This window comes from Orcinus orca, chromosome 3 (genome assembly GCF_937001465.1).
Source record: "Orcinus orca chromosome 3, mOrcOrc1.1, whole genome shotgun sequence".
NCBI classification, from domain to species: Eukaryota; Metazoa; Chordata; class Mammalia; order Artiodactyla; family Delphinidae; genus Orcinus; species Orcinus orca.
The window spans coordinates 9,266,920-9,292,319 of record NC_064561.1 but is presented as its reverse complement, the minus strand read 5'-3'; the positions used below and the strand labels follow the sequence as shown (position 1 = coordinate 9,292,319).

At 51.7% G+C, this 25,400-nt stretch overlaps 1 protein-coding gene across 9 annotated transcripts in view; it reads right to left on the bottom strand.

Moving 5' to 3' along the window:
- CACNA1A (calcium voltage-gated channel subunit alpha1 A) overlaps positions 1-25,400 on the bottom strand; it is a 337,790-nt gene that overhangs the window by 25,495 nt on the left and 286,895 nt on the right. For all 9 annotated transcript variants that reach the window (XM_049708282.1, XM_049708283.1, XM_049708281.1 and 6 more), the window contains 10 exons: positions 25,219-25,318; positions 22,663-22,823; positions 20,053-20,190; positions 18,099-18,300; positions 16,459-16,623; positions 14,071-14,181; positions 9,508-9,591; positions 1,785-1,901; positions 1,376-1,441; positions 1,085-1,200 (listed from right to left, as the gene is read on the bottom strand). In XM_049708282.1, coding sequence (XP_049564239.1) covers positions 1,085-1,200; positions 1,376-1,441; positions 1,785-1,901; positions 9,508-9,591; positions 14,071-14,181; positions 16,459-16,623; positions 18,099-18,300; positions 20,053-20,190; positions 22,663-22,823; positions 25,219-25,318 — 1,260 coding nt within the window. The remainder of the gene's footprint in view (positions 1-1,084; positions 1,201-1,375; positions 1,442-1,784; positions 1,902-9,507; positions 9,592-14,070; positions 14,182-16,458; positions 16,624-18,098; positions 18,301-20,052; positions 20,191-22,662; positions 22,824-25,218; positions 25,319-25,400) is intronic.

Here is a 25,400-nt window from a genome sequence, read left to right as displayed (position 1 = left end):
CTGGTTTGGGATGTGGCCTGGAGACATAGGTATGTTTCAAAAGCTTCCCTCTCTCTAGGTGATTGTCATTTCTTATTTCTTTCTCAGGTTACTCTGCTCCAGGCACACTGGTCTCCTTGCTGTCCTCCAACATGAGAGCTATGCTCCTGCCTCAGGGCCTTTGCACTTGCTGTACCCTCTACCCTTCCCCAGATATCCACATGGCTCCCTCTCTCAACTATTTCTCTCAAATATCACCCTCCTCAAGGGAGGTGTGACCTATCAGCCTTCCTTTTTTTTTTTTTCAGTTGTTACTTGAGAAAAAAATTTCGTTTGACAAAAATATACAAAAATTTAATAATTTTAAGCCTTTAACTGTATAATTCAATGGCAATAAGCACATTTACAGTGCCATGCAACCGTCACCGCTATCCACCTCCAGAACCTTTTGATCATCCCAAACTGAAAAATTGTACCCCATTAAACAATAACTCCCTCCTATTCCCCTCTCCCAGCCCCTGACAATATGGATTCTAGTTTTTTCCCCTAAGAATTTGCCCATTTTGGGTACCTCATGTGAGTGGAATCACACATTATTTGTTCTTTTGTGCCTCCATGTCCCTCTTAATCTTGAATTTTATCTCCTTCTAGTATCTGCTATAATCTGATTATTGATTGTCTGCCTCCCCCATGGGAATAGAAGCACCCAGAGGGCAGAGAATGTTGTCTCTGTTTTGTTCCCAGTACTTACAGCAGTGCCTGGCACACAATAGGTGCTCAATAAACCTCTGATGAATGAATGAAGGAACCCTAAGTGCAGCCAGAATTAAGAATCAAGCCTCAGCGTCTATTCAGAGTCTATAAGCCTTTTTCCTCACCTGTCAGGTGTGGTTGCCAAGAATCTCTAGACGGGATGCTCAGGAGGATTCAGTGAGATAATGCCTGAAAATGCCTTCATGTTTACGTCCCAGGGCCTTCAGCTCCTGCCCTGCCAGGGTCCCTTGGTCCCCCATGCCCACTCCAAACCTCAGTGGAACAGAAGGTTGAGGGCATGCCCCCCCCCCCACCACCAGAAGAGAAGGATGAAAGTGTGCCCCCCTCTCACCGGAAGAGAAGCATGAGGGCCTGGAAGAAGGTCCGGAAGTTATTGTGCTCAGTGATTTGGAATTCATCCTCGTCACTGTCCTCATCCTCTACGTCGATGCCGATGTTGCCAAACACCTGGGGAATAAGATGGTGATGACTAGGGGTGGCCACGCCCCCTAGTGGCTCCGGGAAAACTCCACTCAACCTTCAGGGCTGCCTCTCTGAACTGGGCTCCCTTAACCCACCCCCACCTAAGGGCAGTGGCCCTCCTTGGGAGCGCTCTGGGAACATTAGGGGGGCTGGCACGCACCTGCATCCCAATGATGGCGTAGATGAAGAAAAGCATGGCAATCAGCAGACAGACATAGGGCAGGGCCTGGTGGGAAGGAAGGCAATTACGAATAGTGCTGGGGGCCCCTTATCCACACTGTTTCCTTCATTTGTCCCAGTTCTCCACCCCCATGGGGTGGCTGCATGCTGTGCCCCAGTGGTGTCAGGGTTGGTGGGCCTCTTTGGTGGCTCTGGGAGATTCCCCTTGGAGCTCTCACGACACACCAGGGCAGGAAGTTAGACAAGACCCCTGCCTATAACACATTCTCAGCGAGGTGTATCATAGAGGCATTTCCCCCTGGTCTATAGATTCAGCCAGAGCAGGTCAGGGTGGGGGGATCCTGATTTTTCTTCTCAGCCCTGGGCTGGAGGCAGGGCCAGGGGCTCACCTTGAAGGACTGCACAAAGGTCCAGAGAAGAATCCGGATGGTGTAACCCTGACGGAGGAGTTTGATGAGCCGGGCCGCTCGGAAGAGGCGCAGGAAGCTCAGGTTGATGAAGTTGTTCTGGGGAGACGGAGAAAGAGGGGTGACCATCCACCCACCCCCAGGGGCTCAGGGCTGTCACCACTCACAGAGGCCCCTACCTGAAGCCAACCAACAGGAAAATGCAAGCCAGACCCCAAATAAGGAGCGAGAGGAGAGAAAGCACTATTAATGCATGGTGCGGAGGAAAAAACTCGAAAAAAACGAAGTGGGGTGTGGGGAAGAGAAAGGGTGAGAAGGGAGGAAAAGGCATCAACTCAAAGGCATAAACCCTCCCTGCCAGCCCCACCCTCAACGGGGAAAGGAAAGAAAAAGGAAGGAAGAGAAAGGAATGTGGGTGGGTCGGGTCGGGGAAGAAATAACAAAAGAACAAGGAAAAGAAAATATATCCGAGTCATCCAATCAGGAAAAAAATCCGAGATGGTTTTTGTTTCTCCCAACAACCAAATGCACTGAGACAATAGGACACAAGCGGGTCAAGTCGCCGAATCCATCACACGTGTACGATGCACAAACACCAGGGCGGGGTGGGGGCAGTCAGCACGCTCAGGCCTGGTGGACATGTGTGGGTTCCGAGGGCATGTTACGCTCCGGGCCAGAAATGCATCTGTCGTGGGACTCGCCGGGCACCCTGCCCTGCCCTGCTGAGCTGCCCACCCTCTCCTGCCCGCCCTGACCTCACCCCACGGCCAAGAGGAGCAGTGGCTCAAGCCAATTGGAGAAGCGGAAGAGCATCTTTTCTTACCCCCTTGGCGAGCGGGAATGGGGAGGACGGGAGGGAGCTGGGGCTGTTCGGCTGCAGGGCGAGTCCTCGCTGCCCGCTGAGTCGGAGAAGATGCATTTGGGGCCCTTTCCCCCCTTTCAGGGATGGCTTCTCAGCTTCTGGAGCTGGGTGGAGTAGCACGGGACCAGGCCTGCAGGAAGCAGGAAGTACGCAGCGCCCGTGGGTGGGTGAGCACGCCATCAGCCCGGGCCCACCAAGGGGCCGGTGCTGGGGGCCGGGAGGTGGGGCTGTCCCTGCCCCCAGGACCTCCCTGGGTGGACCCTGCCTCTGCTCAAAGGCCCCCTGTCTAGTCACTGCCTCTACCTCCTCCCTCCCGAGCCAGAAGAACCCCAGGTAGGGGTAGGGGTGGGGAGACAGCGATGGAGACGGTGGGTCTTACGTGACTGTCCAGGGGCTTGTCTGCTGGGGCCTCTGGTGGGGTACTGGAGGCTAGAAGTCACGAATGGGCCAAATCTGGCCAACGAAACTATTTTGTGGGGCCTGAGCAGTTTTCCTTTAGAAATTAAAAATAGCTCCTAGTGTTTAAAAGTCAGATTTTGCCCCCACATCTGGCTTTCAGGCAACCCTGAGGCTGCCTCCACGGGTAGCAGTTACCTGAGGCACAGATGTGGCTGCCCGCCGTGAAGCGGGCCACGTCTCCTCCAGTTTGCCAAGGTTCCCACATACTAGAAACGGAACCGGTTTCCTGGCTTACGGCAACTGCTTGGTCCCCAGAGGCATCTGAGTTTGAGACTCCTGCTTCAGGTAGGCATGGAAACCACCACTGATTGGTGGGTTGGAGGCAAAGGGGCCTTAAGGGGTCTTGGAGGAGTGCTAGATACAGGCCACGTAGCAACGTTGAAACTGGCCTAGCTCTCACCCAGCAAAGGGCACAGGGGTGATCGTACAGGTTGCCCCAACAGTCACAGCACCACTTTCGGTCTCAAGAGTTTGGACAGTGAATCATATGGGCATCCTGTTTGGTGGTTCCTGAGGGCTTCCCAGCCACTGGATCTAGCCAGCTCTGACCTGGGAGCTGAGAGACACAGAGAGGGGTGTCAAGGAATTTCTGAGGTTGGCAGGAGGCCTCTGGGTTTTCTGGAAAAGTCTAGGGTGCTCTCTGGGACACATCAGTTGACCCTTAGGCCTCTAGGATGGGGGAGGGGTGTGGGGATCCTACCCTGACCACATTTGGGCCTAACCACTGTGAGAATCTCTCAAGCGCCTCGAATCAACCCCCAGACTCAGCTTGGGTGACAGTCACCCTCCGTGCCCTGTTGACCTGACTCCCAGCCCTGCTTGGCCACCCAGCTCCATCTGGGGACAGGGCCGATGGCCCAGGTGTCCCCAGTCCCCTCCCGTCCATCCCCAGAGTACAAGCCATCCCTTCATGGGGCGGGGCATAACATGTGGACTCATGCAAAGTCAGGCGGGCCCTGGAAGCAGCCTCTGGGGGCTCGGGGCAGAGCGGGGCGGTAGGGACTGCTACCATGCAGGAGAAAGAAGGGGGGTTTGCAGGGAGACGCGTGCAGAGAGCATGCTGCCCTTCTTGGGGCCAGGGAGACAGGAGACACACGGGGGAAGTAGGGGTGGAAATGAAAGAGGTGACAGGGCAGGGGAAGTTTCTAGTCTGCCCTCATCCACCCCCCCCATCTCTTCCTGGGTTTGCATAGAGTCCTTCAAGTGCTCCTAGAACTTCTGACTTTCTTCCTAGCTTCCATCGTTTTGTCCACAGCCAGGAAGGAATAGCTGTCCTCTCCTCCAACCTTGCCCAGTGCTTCCTGGTTCTAGGCTGAAGGGGAGTGATGTGGGCCCTGGAAGGCTTGCTGTGTTCAGGGGTGCGAGTACTCAGAAGGACATGGAGACCACCCTCCTGAGGGCTCCAGAGAAGTCCCGCACTCGCAGACCCCACCTCCAGCCCAGATGTTGCCTCTGCCCTCCAGACCCATTAACCCACTGCCCACCTGACTTCTTCTGGGGTGCCCTTCAGGGCACTTCAAGCCCACTGTGCCCACACTTGTGCTATTCCCCTAACCTGGCCCTCTCCTGGCATTCCCTAACTTCCATCTCCCAGTTCAAGCCAGACTCAAGTCCTCCAGGCACCTCTCTCCCCACCGAGCCCAGACCCAACCCTTCTCCAGGTCCTGGAGAGATCCCTGCTCAGATGGCCAGTCCTCACGTTGCTCCTGCTTCCTCTGCTGTCATCTCTCCTTGGGATTCCTGGTGCTCACTTCCAGCCCAGCCTGCCGCCTACCCACTCCCTGCTCTGCAGCTGCAGGGTCTGGTCTAACCGCACTTCCGATCACGCCTCCCCTGCTTCAAATCCTCCCGGGCTCCCACAACAAGGCCCCAAGGTCCTGTCCCCTTCTGCCGTCTTCACTTTCTCTGGGTCAGCCTTCCTCTGCTCTTTGCTCCAGCCACACCCTCTCACTGGCAGACCCTGACCCCTGTGTGCTCCGACCTGCCACAGGACTTTTGCACATGCTATCCCGGGCCTCAAATGCCCTTTTCTCTCCCTCTCCACATTGTTCACGCTGCTCATCCTTCAGCTTGCAACACAGTTACAATTTCAAGTGGGTTTCAGGGGTTATTTGACCAATGCCTGCCTCCCCCTGCCTGACTGTAGGTGACACAGGGGGTGGGGGCAGTGATGGTGTCCCCTTCTGCCCAACCCTCCATCTGTGGCACCGAATTGGGGCTCATTAAATGTTTGGTGGGTGAATGTCTTGTGTATGGCTAGCAGGGGAGGGATCCCGGTGCAAAGATGCCATTGTGGGTCCTTCAAAGGGGCTCAGAGGATGGTGGGGGAGGGGCAGAGGCAGGTGGGATTTAACAGAGTAAGGAGTGTGCAAGTGTGCAGAGAGCCGAATAAGTGAGGCGAGGGAGGGATGGACACGGTGCATCCAGGGTGTGGGTGTGGGTTTGCAGGGTGGATGGATATAACAGAAGGGAAGGATAGTGTGTGCGTGCGTGCGTGTGTGTGTGTGTGTGTGTGTGTGTGTGTGTGTGTGTGTGTGTCGGGGGGTGGGGGAGGATCAAGAGAGGGAGATTGCAAGAGCAAAAAAAGAGAAAGGGAGACAGAGAGACAGAGACAGAGAGAAAGAGGGAATGAGAGTCAGAGACTGAACAGGAAAGAGGAGAGAGCACATGTGTTTAGTGACCGTGTCTGGGTGGGGGGCGGGGAACAGGAATGCATGCAGATCAGGGCTCCAGGAGAGGGCGCCAGCCGGCCGGTGCATCTGGAAGCAGCCAGACCTGAGTCCCGGCCGTTCAGCCAGAACCGGTTCTGGCCATTCTGAGTCCCCCTCATTTGAGCGTCTTTGCCTGCACATTGCAAGGCCCTCAGACCTCCTCCATCGGACTTGGAGATTTACGTCGCTGCTGGTCAAGCCCGAAGAGCTCGTGGGCTTGGAACGGGGTGAGGACTGTTGGAGCTTTCCTGGGGCCCCGGGATCCATGGAGTTCACCAGGGACAGGAGTGGTGTGAGAGAGTGCCTGATGGCTCTGAGTACAGGGCTGTGTGTAAGGAATGGGGTGGGAGACTCAGCCAGCCAACCTGTCCTGTTGGAGGTGTTGCATGGGGCAAACCCATCCTTTTCTCTGCAGAAGACACAAGCCAACCCAAACAGAAAACCCTAATTCAGAACCCAATACCAACCAGAGGAAGAGAGGTTGCAGGAACAAGGAGGGGGGGCAGGTCGGGGGGGGGTTTGGAGAGATGGACAGACATACGGGGGTGGGGATAGGGGGGTGCATCAGGCAGTCCAAGTTTAGAAAGCCCAGGGCGTGACATGCAGTGCTGATGCGAGAAGATGCGTTCACAGTTAATGTAAGGCATTTAGACTTCAGAAAGAAGTAAGACCAACCGGATTCTAGATGCAGATGTTGAAGATGGAAGGGGAGCAGGCGGGCAGGGGCAGTTGGGGAGGCGTGTTCAGCGTTTTTTAGGTTGATTTGTAACCAGTGCCAAAAAAACCAATGGGTTTCGGTTCCCGGGCGGGGAGTGGGGGTGGTGGTGGTGGGTTGGGAGATAGTCATTGGTGTATGAACACACAGACCACGTCATGGATGAACAAATGAATTTCATAGTGCATTTTGATTGGATGAGTTTTTCAGACGGCGTTGTGCCAATATACAGTTTAAAGAGCAGGCATGAAAAGAGACAAGACAAGAAACACAGTCATTATCCATCGCACGCAGGGCAAACCCACGTCACCCCAGCCACTTGTGGGTGGCAGCTGAGGCCCAGTGGGCCTCACACCCTCTCCCCCTCCCCCGAAACCCTGGGGCCTTGCCCTCCCTATGGTCTGGTTCCCCTCGCCTCAGCCTGGCTGAGCTCTGTCTGGCCTCAGACCTAGTGGGCTTACCTGGGAGGCAGAAAGGGGCTGCTGAAGGCTCCTCGCCTAGCAGGGCAAACCTTCCCCACCTCCAGGTCGGGTGTTTATCCTCCTAAAAGGGTCCAAATGCCCACCCTCTAGCTTTCCCGCCAAATGATTATAATTCAGGGCTGAGGGGCTGCCTAACAAACTGCAATCCAAGTACGTGCACAGTCATAACAGCAACAGCAATAATCATCACCACCATTCGTGAACTAATTCCTGGCAGGTTCTGTGCCAAGCACTTTACGTCAATCGCTCTGATTTGCTCAAAGTTGCCATCTCTTGCCCTGGAATGTCAGCCTCCTGGGGGCAGGCGTTCTTGTCTGTTTTGCTCTGTTCCCGGCACCTCTAACAATGCCTGGCATACAGCAGGTGCTTAATGCATGCTTCTATGACTGCATGAATGAATGTGAGGCTTGCAAGGGTCTGATGAGGTTGGTTATGAAGGTCAGTCCCAAACACAGGACGAGAAGAGGGAATACAAGTTACCCAGGGTCAAACAGCTCATAGGGGAGGGCTGTTTGACTACTGCAATAGTCCTGATATCCCTGAAGTGGATTCCGTGCCCCATTCTCCTGCCCTCCCATATCTTGCAGCCAGGAGAACAAGCCGTTGGGGTCCAGTCCTACAGATCTCTTACTGGCAACTAGAGCTTCGATCAACTTCCTCTACCTGCCCGACTGGGGTGGTGGGTCACCCTTCTCACCTCTTGACCCAGAGGGATATTGGTTCAAAGCTGTCTTGTCTTCAGCTGTATGGCAAGATACTGTGACTGCCAGGAGAAGCTCCAGATCTCTTAGAAACTTAGGACAGAAGATGAGGTCTAAGCTCTGGCCCTCTGCCAGGGGACAGTGGCCAGGTGGGGGCAACCCCAATGGGGATAGCCCACAGCTGGGCATGACCTCTCTAGAGGAAGGGGTCAGGGGCGAGACGGGGGAAGGGGGAACTTCTGGTTCACTGAAGATGAAGGCAAAGAACTGTGGCCAAGATACCACTCGGGTGGGGGTATGGGGGATGCGTCAGAGAATGGCCCCTCTTCTGCGTAGCTTCCCAATCCTATCAGGCTTCCAGGATAGAAGAGTGGGCCAATTGATCCCTTTGCTGCTCGGGGCTCAGTTAGGGACACCCCAGGGAACACCAGTGTGCCCTCAGGAGTCACCAGGTCTGGCTGCACGACTTTAAGTAGGTCCCTCATTCTCCTCAGCATTGAGCGTCAGTTTCCTCATCTGTGAAATGGGGCAACACCCTCTTCTTCGGGCCCCACCCCACCCAGATCTATCCTCTGCCCTCCTCTGCCTGTTCTGAGCATCATCCTGGCTCTCTGGCCTTCTGGCTCCTTTCTGGCCGGTCTTGGACAATGGAAGTGGCTGGCAGGAGATAGAGGGTGGGAGGAGAGAAAGGTAGGGGTGTTTCTCCCCCCATGCTCCACGCCAGCTTCGGCGCTGTCTCCGGCAGGAGCTCTGTCCCTCCATGTTCACAGCTCCCACCAGGCGGCCCCTCTCTGAGTTCGGCACCTGGGCAGGTAACAGCTCCCCACGGTGGGTGGGCGCTGGGCCCCTTCCCCTCCACTCTGTGACTAGTCTCTGCTTTGGGGTCCCTTCAGTGGAACCCTCTAAAGGAATTCTTTTTCATGCTGAGCCCCCGACCTGTACTACGAGCCAATCCACGTAAAGCGCTTGGCACAGTGCCTGGCCGTCCCTGTCAACTTTTATTATTGTTGTTATGACAAGGTTGTTACCACCCCCGGCCCTTGGCTCTGACCCTCTGCCCTTTTGCTTCGCCTGTGAGGACCTCCTATCCTCCCCACAGCCTCCTGAGGGCCCTCAAGCCTAGGCTCACTGGCAAATGGCCAGGGAGGGGGTGTGAGGCAGGAGCTCTGGGACCTGTGTCTTCCAGACGATGTGGCCCTGTGAGGGGCCACCACAGCGAGGTCCAGAGACCCGCCCCCCTCCACGTTGGGAACCTCCCAGGCCTGGGGATAGAGGAAGACACATGTCCCAGGGACCCTCCTAAGGTCCTGGGAATCGTGTCCCCCCGTTAACCCAAGGGCCGTGGCTCCCTCCTCCCCGTGAGCCAGAACATGGTTAGTTCAAGCAGAATGGACTTGAAGCTGGTTCCCTCCGGGCCCCCAACACTGTGTGGTGTTTGGGGGGTGGGGCTCAGCCTTGGGATCCTTTAAGCGTCTCAGTTTTCTCAATGAGCTCATCCACATTATTGAATCATAAGTCGGTAGCCAAGAGGCAGGGAAGTTCACGTTGCAGCGCTAGCCCCACGGCGGTGGTTTCGGACATCCCCGTCTCCCCATGTCACCCTCTTGAGGGGCTGCCCTTGCTCCCAGGGGCCCCAATTCTCCCTCTTTGGTCATGGTTAAGCGCTGGCTTGAGCCAGCTGTGGCTGTCAGGACCCACTGCTTCTTGATGACCTCTTCCTCGCCCCTCCCAGCCCAGCCAGGAACTGCCCAGAGAGAAGCCGGCGGGAAACTTACCCCAAACTCGGTCACCAGGATGTCGGTGATGCTGCCCAGAACAGTCACAAAGTCGAAGATGTTCCAGGCATCGCGGAAATAATTCTAGAACGGGGACCCACAAAATAGAGATGCCAACATAGGGCTCCATGGCTGACCCCCAAGTCCAGCCCGGGAGGCCCGTTAGGGGCACAGTTGCAGACCAGTCAAGTGCCCGGGACAGTTACAGTCATTCAAACAGCAAAATGTTGCTGGATGGGCTTCTCAGTATCATCTGTTCTGAGTCCCCCCTCCCTGGGACCCCCAAGCCTTCCCACGGCTTGCTTGGCCCCAGAGGGGGGTCTCCGGGTGCCGCGTCAGCTCTATTGTGGGGGAGGGCTGCCTTGCTGGGCTGTGCCCTGTTTCTCCAACAGTTCCAAGGGCTCTCTGAGACCTCAGATGCTTCATAAACGACGTCACTGGGGTCCTCATGAAGACTCTTGGAAGGAAGGTTTATCACGCATTTTATATAAGGCGACTGGGGCTCAGAGAGCAAAGATGCTCACCTCAGGCAGCACAGAGGTGAAGAGTCAGGATTTGAACCCAGGTCTGGGCAAGCCCAGAGTCTATGGACAGGACCTTGCTGAATCAAGACCGTGCTTATAGCACCCTTGCTAAGACAGCAGCCTCTGGGTTCACGTGCCAGCTCTGCTACCATCCAGCTGTGTGGCTGTGGGTCAGTGACTTAACCTCTCTGTGCCTCCATTTCCTAATCTGGAGAAGGGGAATAGGAACAAGGGTGCAGAGGCCTTCTGGGCATACACGAGGCTACACTTCCTGGCCCCCTTGTGGTTAGATAAGGTTGTGTATCTAGTTACAGCCGATGGGTTGTGAACAGAGAGCATGAGTCACTTTCTGGCCAGTGCAGGACCCGCCAGAACTCTCTTAACCCTGGACCTGGTGACCAGTAATGTTCCCGATGACGGCTGCTCAGTGTGCCCGGGTCTCTGAGTAAACCCTTTGTTGACTGGAGCAACAAAGCTGTGTTTGTTACCACAGCTTAACTTGAGCTATCCTGACTGGTATATCCCTGGGCTGGGTTCTGGCTCAAGTGGGACACACAGGTATAGCATGCTGTTGTTAAAATACTGAAATATTGGGACTTCCTGGTGACGCGGTGGTTAAGACTCCACGCTCCCAATGCAGGGGGCCTGGGTTCAATTCCTGGTCAGGGAATTAGATCCAACATGCATGCCGCAACTAAGAGTTTGCATGCCACAACTAAGGAGCCTGCCTGCCACAACTAAGACCCAGTGCAACCAAATAAATAAATAAATATTAAAAAAAAATACTGAAATATTTCACAGTTTGAGCCCACAACGAGTAGCACCCCTGCCTGGATCTAAGGGTCTGGTTCAAATAGACGGCCCTTCCCTCAAGGCTTGGTGGGACCCATGCTAAACACAGGCCTTCCCAGCAACCTCACAAAAGCAGAGGCCAGATCGGGGCTTGGGCCCCATTATGAGCAGTCATCTTCTCCCCTGAGTATCTGACCCGGCGGCAGCCCCTCTGCCTCACAGAGAAGGACACAGGCTTTGCATCTGTGCTTCCCAGGATCAAATTCTTTCAGCATGTACGAATCAAATGTCCTCGGAGTTGGACTGCTTGGGCCTCAGGGCCCTCTTCCGGAAGATAAAGGTATAACAACAATCTGATAATGAATGTGAGTCACTGACTGTGGGGTTCGGTATATAGTAGGTGCTCAATAAATGGATGTTGTTTTATGGTTGTCTAAAAGGAGTTCAGGTTCCACTGGCACTTTTGGTATTTTAACAGGTGCGGCTGGGGCCCTACCCATATCCCCTCATATTTTGACTGTGTACCTTTGTTACTCTGCCCAGGGGCTTTCTCTAGCTGCATAAGGGAATTAACAGCTCCTCTGGGAGCAGCCCTTTACTATGACTGATGGGCACTGGAGGATAAATACTCCAGCTCCCCACCATGGGTGACATGACCTGAGTAAGTGCTCTCTGCTGCACCCCAGAGGTCCTCCATGGAACTGCACCCCAGTTATACCCATAGGGAAGCTGCTCACCAACACACCCTGTACCGGCTGCCTTCCCTTCTCTGTCTCACACCCTCTTTCCCCTACGGGGCTTCCTGGAGTCACCTCCCAGATAAATTCCTTGCATTCAAGTTTGTCTCAGGCTCTACCTCTAGGGGAGCACAAACGAAGACAACTTTATAGGTGTTTGGCTACAGGCCTCAAGCCCCTGGATAGCCCCCCTATCATTTAAACTCCACATGGGGAACTTGGGGCTTCATGTAAAACTGAAGGGGGAGGCATAGTGCAGAACCCTGCAGTATTGTCAGGGGTGGAGGAGATGGAGTCCCAGCCCCTGGCAGAATGCATCACTTCACCACCAGAACATTGACTGGGAATGAAAAAAAATTACAAGACAGCTGCATTGGGCAGGGCTTGTGCCTGGGCTCATGCTCACACCCCCCCTCAGCCCTGGGAAGCTGGATGTGTCGTTCTCCCATCTTGTAGATGTATACGTAGGAGCAAATAGGCCAAGTGCCTTGCTTGCGGTCACATAGCTAGAAAGGGTCTGAGGCAGGATTCACACCCAGGCATGGGTACTCGAGAGCCTGAGTTCTTCCTGGTACACGTTCTGTGACCTGTTCTGGGTCACACAGCCCATAGGTGGCATCCCCAGGACTGGAACTCTGAGTTGGTGCAATTGCCCTGACGGCAGGGTGCCTCCCCATGCCTGGCTGGTCCTCAGTGCAGGGCCCAACGGCCCAGCCTGTATGTTGGGTTCCCCTGGGTGTCCTCATGAAAAATACAGATTCAGGGGCTTCCCTGGTGGCGCAGTGGTTGAAAGTCTGCCTGCCAGTGCAGGGGACATGGGTTCGAGCCCTGGTCTGGGAGGATCCCACATGCCGTGGAGCAACTGGGCCCGTGAGCCACAACTACAGAGCCTGCGCGTCTGGAGCCTGTGCTCCGCAACGAGAGGCCGCGACAGTGAGAAGCCCGCGCACCGCGATGAAGAGTGGCCCCCGCTCGCCACAACTGGAGAAAGCCCTCGCACAGAAACGAAGACCCCACACAGCCAAAAATAATAAATAAATAAATTAATTAAAAAAAAAAAGCTGATGCGGCCACCGATAAAATAAAAATAAATTAAAAAAAATACAGATTCAGGGGCTCCCACCCCACCAAATGAATAAGGATCTCTTGAGGTGGGTCTGGGGCATCATTCAACTTTAAATGCTTCTGATGGGTTGCAGGCTTGGTAGCCACTGCTTTGGAGGAGAAAGGTCAGGTGATGAACTTTATTGGAACACTTTCTGGTATTTATTGAGTGCTCACAACCTGTCAGGCTTGGACCTTCAGTCTCCAGACACACATTATTTGCATTTGGGGTTTGCAAGAGCTCCTTCGAGGGAGAGGCAGAGGATGGGCCTTTCTTGCAAAGGAGGAGAGAGAGGTGAGGTGACATAGCCTGGATATGATTGGACTCGAGGTCTCTCTGGTGCCAAAGCCGACAGCTTTCACCACCTTGGGAAGCCGAGGTATGACCCCAGTCTCGGTCTGACACCACGGGCTGTAGGTCGTTCTCTTCAGAGAGGTGGGCTAAGCATATCCTCACGTCCTTCACAGTCAGGCCTCTGTATCCGCGGGTCCCGCATCTGTGGATTCAACCAATTGCCAATCGCATTGGTTGACTCTGTGGATGCAGAACCTGTGGATATGGAGGCCTGACTTACCTGCAACCTCTGGGATGCGATATGAGAACATCTGATTTTTATCAGTGACACAGGTCATATTGGTAATCCTGCGGGGGTTTGCTGTCTACTTTCAGGATGGAAGGAAAAGCAAAAGTCCAGTGAGCAGCTGGTGAAAAATAAAGATGGAATTTTTTTCACCTCTTATTTCCTGGGCTCCCTCACCCCACCCTACATCCATAGATCCCTTAGGGGGTTAAGACCACTTGCATTAGTGGGAGACGAAATCAAGTTAGTAGGTCATGAACTGCATTAAAAAAGGAGGGGCGTGACTTCCCTGGTGGTCCAGTGGTTAAGACTCTGCGTTTCCACTGCAGGGGGCGGGGGTTTGATCCGTGGTCGGGGAACTAAGATCCCCACATGCCGTGCGGCCGGGGAGGAAAAAAAGAGTGGCGGAGGGGACATGGAATCAAGGAGATAGACAACTTCAGAGTATAGGGCATGAGCTAAGGGGAGATACAGATTCTGTGAATATTTCATTTTGGTTGTCTGTTTGTACGTCTGAGTACTGGGCTCCACTGCAAAATGTATTTCTTACTGCGATTGTGGCTAGAACAGTTTGAATGCTGTGGACTTGCCTGTCTGCATCTCAGTTTCCTTATCTGCAAAATGAATCATTACCTGTCTCATCGCATCATTTAATCATCGATATGTGCCTGACACAGAGTTTGGAATCTGTGCACATTGGAGGGATGCTCAAGTCACCATGGGGGTTGGGGGCAGAGGGACCAGGTGGGGAGACCACCACCCAGCACCCAGTGCCCCTCTGGGCTTTCCCTTAACCCACAGCTCTAGCTCCAAGGCTGGACTTACCAGAATCCCAAAAGCCATGACTTTGAGAACACATTCCAGAGAGAAGAGGGAAGTGAAGACAATGTTGAATACCCTCAGGGCATTTTCATAAGCAACAGAGGCCCCGTAGAACTAGAGAAGAAAGGAAGTAGAGCAGTGGGGTCAGTGGGCACAGTGTCGAGGACCAGGGCTGGGGTGGCTTCGTGGCTGCCCTTTCCCCGGGGCAGGCAGGACTCGGACACTTGGTTTCCCTATTGATGTACTGTGGAACCAGCCCGGGCCCCAGGCAAGCTCTTCACTGGCTGGGCTACTCTTTTCAGGTCAAAACAAAAATTCCTTTCTTGAGTCCTATCTTAGCAGCCGAGATCGCGGGAGAGCCTGGCCCTATCGATGGGCCTCCTGATGGGATGCAGGATGTCTACAGCATCCTCTTTGCAGTCATTTCTTTTTTTCTTTCCAGATGTCTTTTTAAATTATTACCTGCACACTCCTATGAGACCACTTCCCAGACCAAGACGTAGAACATTTCCAGCACCCTTCCCAAAAGTTTTCTTGCACCCCTTCCCAGTTGATAACCCCCGCCCCCCGCCAGAGGTAACCGCTCTTCTGACTCCTTATGACTCTTGCCCAAACTAATCAGATTTGAACTGATAACCTTTATATCTAACTACCAGGTTACAGGAAATCCAGCAGATGGAGGAAACCAATGCACCCAGAGGTGGGACAGTTTTCATTCAGCTCATCTGGTTTCCTCAAAAAGTTAATAGCGCGGGGTGGTGGGGGGGTGGGGGCGGGGCAGAGGACAGAGATTTAAAAACGAAAAACTGGAGACCGTGTGTAGCCATTTAGATCTTGGCTCAAAAAACAACTCACTGTAAAAGACGTTTTGGGGACAATTCAATATGGATCTTACGGTGTTAACACTAAGCTTGTCAGGCATAAGCACATGTAGGAAAATGTTCTGATTACTTTGGAAAGCACACTGAAGAATTTAAGTGTGTAATAGTGTGGTGTCTATCATTTAAAACACTTTAAAAAATAGATGAAGTGTCCAGAATAGGTACATCCGTAGAACACAGATTAGTGGTTGCCAGGGGCTGGGGGAAGGGGGATAGGGAGTCACTGGTAATGGGGATGGGTTTCCTTTTGGGGTGATGGAAATGTTCCGGAAACAGATAGGGGTGGTGGTTGCACAGCATCGTCAATGTACCAAATGCCACTGAATTGTACACTTTAAAAGGGTTAACGGTAGGTTATGTGAATTTCATCTCAATTTTTAAAAAATGAGAAAAAAAATAGATGAAGCAAACATAGCAGAATGTCCATATGGGTAACTCTGGGTGATGGAGACTGGGTATTCACAAGCGCCTGGATACTCAGGATGTGGTCCAGGGACCTGCAGCATCCGCAACACCGGGATGCTGGTTAGAACTGTGGAGTCCCAGACCCACCCAGACCTGCTGAAACAGAATCTGCATTTTCACAAGATGCCCAGCTGATCTGTGAGCAGTTTGAGAAGGGCTGTGCTGTTCTATCTTTCTGTCTTCTGTTTGTTTGAAACTGTTATGCTCCTAACAACGAAAAGACAAAGCACTTGCTTATGGAGATGAATTTTCAGGTGAATACAGGCACCGCTTTTTTACCAGTTCAAAAAATCAACAGCTAAATTTGTTGAGTGTTTTTAAGAATTGAGAAATGTGCTAACGTCTTTGCAGAAACTTTCTTATTCAATCCTAATCCCCACAGGGGGCAAGGAACGTGCTATTATTATCCTTCCCATTTTATTGACAGGGAAACTGAGGCCCTGAGATGCCACTGGTCACTAGTGCAAGGTTAAATGGTGAATTAAATGGCAAAGCTGGGCTCACATTCAGGCTTTTGGTCTCCAAAGCACGGGGTGAGAGGTTTTGACTTTTCACCCTGAAGAGGCTCCACGGCCCCGAGGCTTGCAGGGTCTTTACCTGCCCTTCCCTCCTCATTTTTTTCATCAAACATTTATCAAGGGGCTCTTATTCCCTCTGAGTTAGGCCCTCTCTGAGTCCCTGAAATTCAGGGGTGATCAGTACTTGTCTGGCCCCTCGGAGCTCACAGGCAGGTGGTAGACTATCAGGCAACCCAACACTGATATCGTGGCACGTGAGATAACAGACAGGATGCTTGCAAACACCTCATGCGGTCCTGGGAGGTCAGGGAAGGCTTCCTAGAGGAAGGGCTCTGCAGGGGCAGCTGGAAGGGGGCTGGCCAGACAAAGTGGTGGGAACCGTGTGTCAGGCAGAGGGCACAGCAGGAACAGGGGCTTGGTGGTGACACAGAGTGCCGTCTGCCTGGGAAACTCGTAGCCGGTTCTGTTTTGCGTGGGGCAGGGGCGCGGTGGGGATTAAGCGGTGCCTGGGGGGAGGGGGGACTCACCTTCATCATGAGCACGATGGTGTTGAGGGCGATCATGGCCATGATGGTGTACTCGAAAGGCGGGGACACCACGAACTGCCACATACGGTACTGGAAACTCTGCTTGTTCTGGGGCATATGTCGGGTCAGGGGTTTAGCGCTGATGGCGAAGTCAATGCAGGCCCTCTGCGGGACAGAGCGCATTGGTGTGAGGGCCTGAGGCAGGAGAGAGGCGGCTGGACACCCAGCACCCCCCATCTCATTCGATGCAGCTCTTCTGCACGTCTGCCTGGATGTCTGCCTCTCTTGCCCACCCCACACCCCCCATAAGCTCCTCGCCATGAATGTTTTCTTGTGCTGACACTCCCCCATGATCTCACTGAATCCCCTTAGCAAACATGACCAATGGGTACTATCAGTAGCCCCCACTTTGCAGGTGAGGAAAATAAAGGCTCAGAGAGGTTAAGCCTGACGTGGCACAGCTGCCTAGTGGGAGAACCTTGAATTTCAACCAGAGTCTGACATTGAAGCCTAACCATTCTTTTTAAAAATTTTATTGACGTATAGTTGATTTAAAATGCTGTGTTAATTTCTGCTATCCAGCAAAGCAATTCAGTTGCTTTTTTCATGTTTTTTTCTATTATGGTTTATCACAGGATATTCAGTATAGTTCTCTGTGCTATACAGTAGGACCTTGTTGTTTATCCATCCTATATATAATAGGATTCCTCTGCTAATCCCAAACTCCCAATCCTTCCCTCCGCGTCCCACCCCCGGCCCTTGGCAGCCACAAGTCTGTTCTCTATGTCAATGAGTCTGTTTCTGTTTCATAGATACATTCATTTCTGTCATCTTTTAGATTCCACATAAAGTGATACCATATGGTATTTGTCTTTCTCTTTCTGACTTGCTTCGCTTAGTATGATAATCTCTAGGTCCATCCACGTTGTGAAGCTTAACCATTCTTTCTTACCGACTATTTTGCTTCTCCTTCTCTTTGAGGGAAGGAGACAGGGAGGAATAATAATTATTTAGTCTTAGAGGCCAACAAAGCAGAGGAAGAATGCATTCTAGGTCCTCCACCTAGCTTGGATGATTCTAGAGAAGCAAAGGGTCATGCGTATACTCCCTGGTGGACTGGATTTTCATTCGTAAATATTCACCACCCCTCCCTGGGGGAGATTGTACTTCCCTGCCCCACTGACATCAGACATGTGACTAGCTCTGGCTAATGAAATGTGAGAAGTGACACATGTCACTTCTGGGCACAAGCCACAAGACTTGGACCATGGTTTGCCATTCTCTCTTTTTTATCTGAAGCATCTTAAAGGGGAACCAGAATAAAGATGACATGGAGCAGAGCCACCTGGACATGCAGTCCAATTCCTTTGTGGATATCTGGCATTGAGATGTGAGGGCTGCTTGTTACCGTATCATAACCTAGTCCAAACTGACTGATACACACACAACTTCTCTCTGATGTGTTTTCCTCTGGAAACCCCATGAAGGGCTGCCCTTCATGCAGGCTGGATTCTGCTTGGAGAATGCTGCTGTTCCCTCCCCAGATGCCCGCAGAAGCTGGTTCCTCTGTATGTGTGTGTGTGTGCATGTGTGATGGCGGGTGTCAGTTTTTAAGTGGGGATGTAAGTAGGAAGTGGTACCTCATTTTTCTCCAGGCTGTATTCCTCCATCATTTTGTCCCCCTGCTCCTGGAAGGTGATGATGATCAAGGCCACAAAGATATTGACAAAGAAGAAGGGGAACACTACAAAGTAGACGACGTAGAAGATGGACATCTCCATGCGGTACCCAGGGCTGGGACCCTGGTTCTCAAAGGTGGCATCCACGGAGTGCTTGAGGACCCTGTGAGGACCGGGGTGGGGAGAGGGGGGAAAGTGAGACAGGGGAACAGAAATGGAGGAAAATATTAAGAGGAAACAGAAAAGAAATGAAGAGTCATCACTGATTTCTGACTGCAGTCACTGTGGTTACTTTATGAAGCTGTAATCTTCCCACCTCTTTTGCCTGTGGGGAGTGTTGACAGCAATGTCAGTTACTTCTACTGCCCTGTACTGAGGGCCTGTTATGTGCCAGAAATGATGTTCAACATTTTATTCATTTTCTCAGCAACCCTCTCAGGGAGGTTATTACTGGCTCCGTTTTGCACGCAAGGAAACTGAGGTTCGGCTGTAGATCACCCACTCAGATGTGGCCAAGGTGGGATTTGAAACTAGGTTTGTGGTGATGAATGGGAGTGAGTAGGGGGTCACGGAGGTGGGCGTGTGTGTGTGTGTGTGTGTGTGTGTGTGTGTGTGAATATTTAAGCACAGGTGGTCGTGGGAGCCAAGGAGGGGTAATGAGGATGCACATGGAAGTGAGTGTGTGCACGGCTGCTCTGTACATTTGCACACATCACTCACTGCTCCAGCGCTCTGCCCCTAAGGGGCACCATTCATCCTGCAGACCTGATAGATTTGTGTATTAATGGTGACAGCTTTTTGGCAGGTGGCCATAAAGTGCCTTTTTGGAGCAAGATCATTAAGTACATTGCAACGCTTTTCTGACAGATGGAAGTCAAGTCTGTTGAGGAATGGGTGTCTTTAAAAAATTCGCTCAAAGGTGCCTGAAGGGCTAGCGCCGGCCCCGCGCGTGTGGATACTGAATGTGTGCACGGGTGATCAGACAGGCGTGTGTCGGTTGGGGTGTTTGCTGAGCGAGGGAGGGAGGTGAGGATGCTGAAGGTACCCACTGGAATCTACCAAACCTTCAAACTGCATCCAGCCGAGACCTCTGGAGACACCTGCCACGGGCACAAATTCAGCGGGTGTCAAACCCCTCAGTAATCGAGATAAATAATATTTCACTGTAATATTTAGTATTGCCTGCAACATGTTAAAAAGTCACAAGAAATGCCCCAAAGCCCCTGATGAACAAAATCTCAAAAATTGAAATTTTGAGGCCTTCCTTCGCAATCCAGGGGTTGAGACTCATGCTTCCAATTCGGGGGGCACAGGTTTGATCTCTGGTTGGGGAACTAAGATCCCACATGCCACGCACCATGGCCAACCCCCCCCACCACCGCAAAAAAAAACACCCCCCAAACAAAAAAAAACTTAAAAAAGAATTAAAGTCTGGACTTGCACAAGTCAGTCTCACCCGTGTCACCCCAGCCTTAGCCCTGTCTGGGACAGATTGGTCCTGTGGTCAAACCGACTTGGAAAATGCCAGGTTCCCACACCCCTGGCTTGGAGGTTTTTGTTCACCAGCACCGGAAGGGTTAAGAGGATGCGACCGCATGTGTACGTACATGCGGCCTTTCTGTAAATTAGAAACGGTGCCTGTTCTGGGAGCACACAGCCCCATACACTCAAGGGGTTGGCAAGCCAAGCGACCGCTGGATTTCTGCCCCGAGAAGCCCAACCACACCACATACGGCCGATACTGTTCTGCTGACGTCTTGCATCTTGCATTGTCCCCACTTCTGGAAGCCAGGAGCAAACCCCTCCCTCCCTCAGACCTTTCTCAGCACTGGACCCTTTCTTGGACCCTTTCCTCTCCTGCTCACTGGAGGGCCCCCGAGCTCCTCCTGGGGGGCTTTCTGACTGGACCACTTACTGTGGCCAGCCTTCTCCCGTGGACACGGTGAAGAGGGTCAGCAGAGCCCACAGCACGTTGTCATAATGGAACTCATACTTCTTCCACTCTCGGTCCCGCGCCTTCACCTCGTTCTTCTCATAGAGGAGGTACTTGCCACTGTCACAGAAAGCGGTGACCATTAGTAAATGGAGGGACGCCCGTATTTGGCCACCAGACAGACGGGAGAGGGGGAGGAAGAGGGGCTCAACAGCCCACGCTGCTTCCCACAGCCCAGGAAGCCCGTTTCTCCCTGGAGCTCGTGTGCATCTATTTGGAGATAAATCCACAGATGATATCACAGCCCTGTGTCCAGTGGGAGAGCCAACTCAGAACCTTGTATCCTTTTCCAACTTGAACACTTCTAGACCCAAGGGTGGGAGCCTCAGGCTTGGGGGGAAGTTGAGAGCAGGGAGGGAGACAGGCACATTTCTGGGTTCATCAGGCCAAGGGGGGCAGCCGCTCGCTCTTCCTTCTCAGGGTAGGAAACAAAGGTTAGCCCCAGACTCCTAGCCCAATGCCCGGGATCCTTCCAAATCCAGGAACCAGCCACCAGAATAACCACCGGCTGCCCTTTGGTGCATGGTAATCGTTTATACTAGCGACAAAAGCAATACTGACGGAGCGCTTGGTCAGTGAGAGGCGCAGCACTTTCCTGGACTGAGTCCAGAACTTTCCATCATGAGGATGACCCAAAGATGGGGGGGATTTCAGGTCCACAGTCCCTTAGCCACAATTGCAAACTCCAGAGAGCTCTGAAAACCAAACATTTTTTCCTAATCCGGCGGTTCCAGCCTGCAGACCAGATCTGGATCTGGCCCACAAGCTAAGCAATGGTTGTGTACAGTTTTAAATGGTTGAAACTAAAAGAATTCATTCATGACAGATAAAAATGATAAGAAATTCAAGCTTTAGTTTCCAGAAAGAAAGTTTGATTGGAACACAACCATGCCTATTGTCCGCGGCTGCTTTGGAGTTGCATTAGGTGCAACGGAAAGTGTATGCAAAGTCAAAGACAGTTACTCTCTGGCCCTTGACAGACAAAGTCTGCCCATCTCTGATCTAACGCGTTTGGCAACAAAACCTGACCCAATTGCATGTGAGGCTCTTTGGACTTGTTATTTATCCCATTTGGTGCAAATAGTTGTATGTTCCCAGGCAGAAATATTGCATTTGATCACAGGGCTGCCTTAATTTAACTGTGTTGTGTGCTGTGTGGGACATGCACCCCAGAATATTTCTAAAAATCTCAAAGTATTCTGAATTTTGAAACACATCTGCCTATAAAGGTTTCATACAAGGGAACAGAGATGTGTATTAATATCCCCTATTTGACAAAGGTGGCAACTCAAAAGTTAAGCAACCAGCTTATGGCTCATCCTGAAGCCATGGGTCAGAGGCTCCTATTCCAAAACTGTCTTCCTTTCTACTTACAGATCCAAGCTGGTTGTAATCGGGTCACCCCCAACGCCCAACACCGCAGTTTCCAAGCCCAGGATGAAATGGAGAGGACCCTATGGTCCTTCCCCTTCCATGTCCTTAGCCTGCCTTTTGTCTATACAAAAACTTTAGCCAAAGAATGAGTTTAATCAGAAAAGTGAGAAAATGCAGAAGCAAAGGAAAACAGTCAAAGGAGACCAAATAATAATAGTTTAGTCACTAAGCATAGTCAAGGACCTTTAGTTCCTTCTCAAGGGCTATAGATAATATTCTGAGCCATATCCTTTGATCTGTCTCATAGATACTGAAACCCCACCAGGTAGAAGAAGTCAACTACATGATGACCAGACTGTAGCCATGACAAAAGCTGCCACAATTCTGAGAATTGGCCTCAAGGAAATGGGAAAAATCTGACCCTGGAACTGAAGATTGACTGTACTTAAAACAATCAAGGTGACGCTGATCAGACCACCACATGACCAATTTTAAGATGACTGTCAGGGCTTCCCTGGTGGCACAGTGGTTAAGGATCCGCCTGCCAATACAGGGGACACGGGTTCGAGCCCTGGTCCGGGAAGATCCCACATGCCGTGGAGCAACTAAGCCCGTGAGCCACAACTACTGAGCCTGCGCTCTAGAGCCCACGTGCCAAAACCACTGAAGCCCAGGCGCCTAGAGCCCGTGCTCCGCAACAAGAGAAGCCACGGCAATGAGAAGCCCGCGCACCGCAACGAAGAGTAGCCCCCGCTCGCCGCAACTAGGGAAAGCCACGCACAGCAACGAAGACCCAACGCAGCCAAAGATAAATGAATAAAATAATAAATTAAAAAAAAACAACAGTTGACTGTCACAGCTGACCGTGCTGTTTCTACATGTAGCTCCCTCTCTCCATCTATAAAAACTTTTGTCCACTGGTTGTCAGCGCGGGGGGAAGTTGGCCTCTGGACGAGAGTCTGCCCTCCCTGCACCAACCCCCCCGCCCGCAGTTGCTGGCAAAATAAAGCAAACGTTCCTTTCTACCAACTTTGCCTCTTTATTGGCTTTTGAGCGGCGAGCAGCCGGACCCCACTTTCGGTTACAAAGAGACTGGTGCATCTGGCCGCCCCCTACCTGCCAGCCCCGATGGGGATGCCTAGGAGAGCCAAGACTCACCGGCAATCTTTCTCAAACTCCTTGGACTCATCGGTGCAGTGGAAGAACTTGCCCTTGAACAGCTGCACGGCCACCACGGCAAAGATGAACATGAAGAGCATGTAGACGATAAGGATGTTGAAGACGTTCTTGAGTGAGTTCACAACGCAGTCAAACACGGCCTGGCGGGTGGGGTGGAAGGGACAGCGTGAGGGGCTGGGAACAAGCATGGCCTCCACCTCCAGCCGCTCATCACACCCAAGTATTGTCATTAATCCTATTTTACGGGCAAGGACGTGATCCAAGTTCCTCGGTTAAGGCCACGCGGTTCTGAGAAATGTTGGGGCTCGGCCCGATTCTGAATTTTTATGCATCGAAAACCCCCCAATTTTAAGCCCTGGGAAATGGGGCCGCTTCTCCGAGCTTCTCCAAGGTAAGCTCATGGCTCTTCAGGGCAAGAGGAAAGGTCCTCGATGGAGATGTCATTTCCTATTCATTCTGTGTCCCTGCTTCACGTCACTCCCCTCCCCATAATCTGGAGTTGTGGTCCCCTCCCTTTTGCCCACTGATCACTTGGGGGCGCTCTGGATTTGCGAGCTGACTTCACGTGCCCTGCGTAAGATGGAATCCTTCCGTCCTCCTCTAGAGAAGGCAGGGGTCCCAGTCTGCCGGCTTCCCCTGGGGGAGAGAGTGCATAGCTTTCATGGGGCTTTCAAAGGGGGCTGTGACCCAGAAAATGGCAAAGAGCCCCTGAACCGACTACTTCTGGGTTCCACATATCTCAATGCAAGCAAGCTTTCCCGTCCAGAGGGCGGCCACATTTCCTCTTTGAATATTTATCAACAAAAAGGGGGCATTCGAATCATTATTTCCCAAATCATGGGGGAGGGGCACACCACCGGTGATATCAGACGTACTTTTAGGTCCTACAGGAGCCCAAGACCAAGTAACACTGAATCACGTGGTAGCAAAGTTATTCTCTCTCTAATGCTTTCAATCCTTTTGAGTGAAGGAGAAAGTCTTCCTTAGTTGTTACTGTGTTAACACCTAACATTTATACTTTTCCTTTTTTTTTTGGCCGTGCCATGCGGCATGCAGGATCTTAGGTCCCTGGCCAGGGATCGACCCTGTGCCCCCTGCATTGGGAACACAGGGAAGTCCCTGTACTTTTCCTTTTTAACCAAGAAAGAGCAAGTATCCATGCTCAAAGCCTTTGTCAGGCAATTATTTTGGGGTAGATTTTAATAACAGTTATCTTATATTTTGAACAGATATTTAGTTTTACCTTCCGTTAACAGTGGGTTTTGGTTTTCCAACTTAAGAAACTTGACAAGCATTTCCTTTTAAAATAAATCCACTCAGGTAAAAAATAAAGTGACTTAAAGCAACGTATTAAGAAAGAGATAATACAGGTGCTCCTCAGGTGCATCATAAATTGAAAAGGGGTGTTTGAATGACTAGATTTCATTTCCTTCCCTCCTTTTTTTTTTTTTTTTTTTGAAACAACAAGCTTTTGGGAAATTCTGGTTCATGCTATTTTTTTCAAGTTTCATTTATTTATTTATTTATTTATTTATTTATTTGTGGTATGCAGGCCTCTCGCTGTTGTGGCCTCTCCCGTTGCGGAGCACAGGCTCTGGACGCGCAGGCTCAGCGGCCATGGCTCACGGGCCTAGCCGCTCCGCGGCACGTGGGGTCTTCCCGGACCGGGGCACGAACCCGTGTCCCCTGCATCGGCAGGCGGACTCTCAACCACTGCGCCACCAGGGAAGCCCCTATTTATTTTTTTTAACTGAAGTATAGTTGCTTTACACTGTTGTGTTAGTTTCTGCTGTACAGCAAAGTGAATCAGCCATACGTATACATATATCCCGTCTTTTTTGGATTTCCTTCCCATTTAGGTCATCACAGAGCACCGAGTAGAGTTCCCTGTGCTAAACAGTAGGTTCTTATTAGTTATCTATTTTATACGTAGTAGTGTATATATGTCAATCCCGATCTCCCAGTCCATCCCACCCCGCCCCGCCTTTCCTCCTTGGTATCCATACGTTTGTTCTCTATATGTCTGTGTCTCTATTTCTGCTTTGCAAATAGTTCATCTACACTATTTTTTCTAGATACCACATATATATATGCATTAATATACAATATTTGTTTTTCTCTTTCTGACTTACTTCACTCTGGTGGTTCATGTTATTTTGGAACAGGAGATATTGGACCCTAGAATAGGCAGGTGAAAAGTTAAAGGTTATGTGGGACCAGAAACCTAGTTTCCTGCTTCCCAGAATAGGGTTATGCCCTGTTTTTATCCACATGATGCCTTCATGGGAATTAAGAAAAGGGATCTCAACTTTGCAAGAGACATTTCATCTATTGGAAAATTACCATGATATACAGATTTTGTTCCATTAACTCACTTTACTGCCATCTACTGGAGAGTTGTAGTAATAAGTATATCCATATATAATGGCTGTGCTGTTAGCAGCATCCCTTTCAACGTACTGTCCTTGAGCAGTGTGCAACCTGCTCAACTGTACGTGGCAACCCTGATAGATCTTCCACATACCCCAATCTCACCTTGAGCTTTGGCAACCGCTTGATGGTTTTAAGAGGTCGTAGCACCCGAAGGACTCGGAGGGATTTAATCGTGTTGATGTCCTTTCCTTTGCTATTGCCACTGTGGAGGGATGTTAGAATGGGGAGAAGGGAAAAGAGGGAGCCAAGGTCAGGCTGGGTGGTGGGTGGTCCACAGCCCCAAG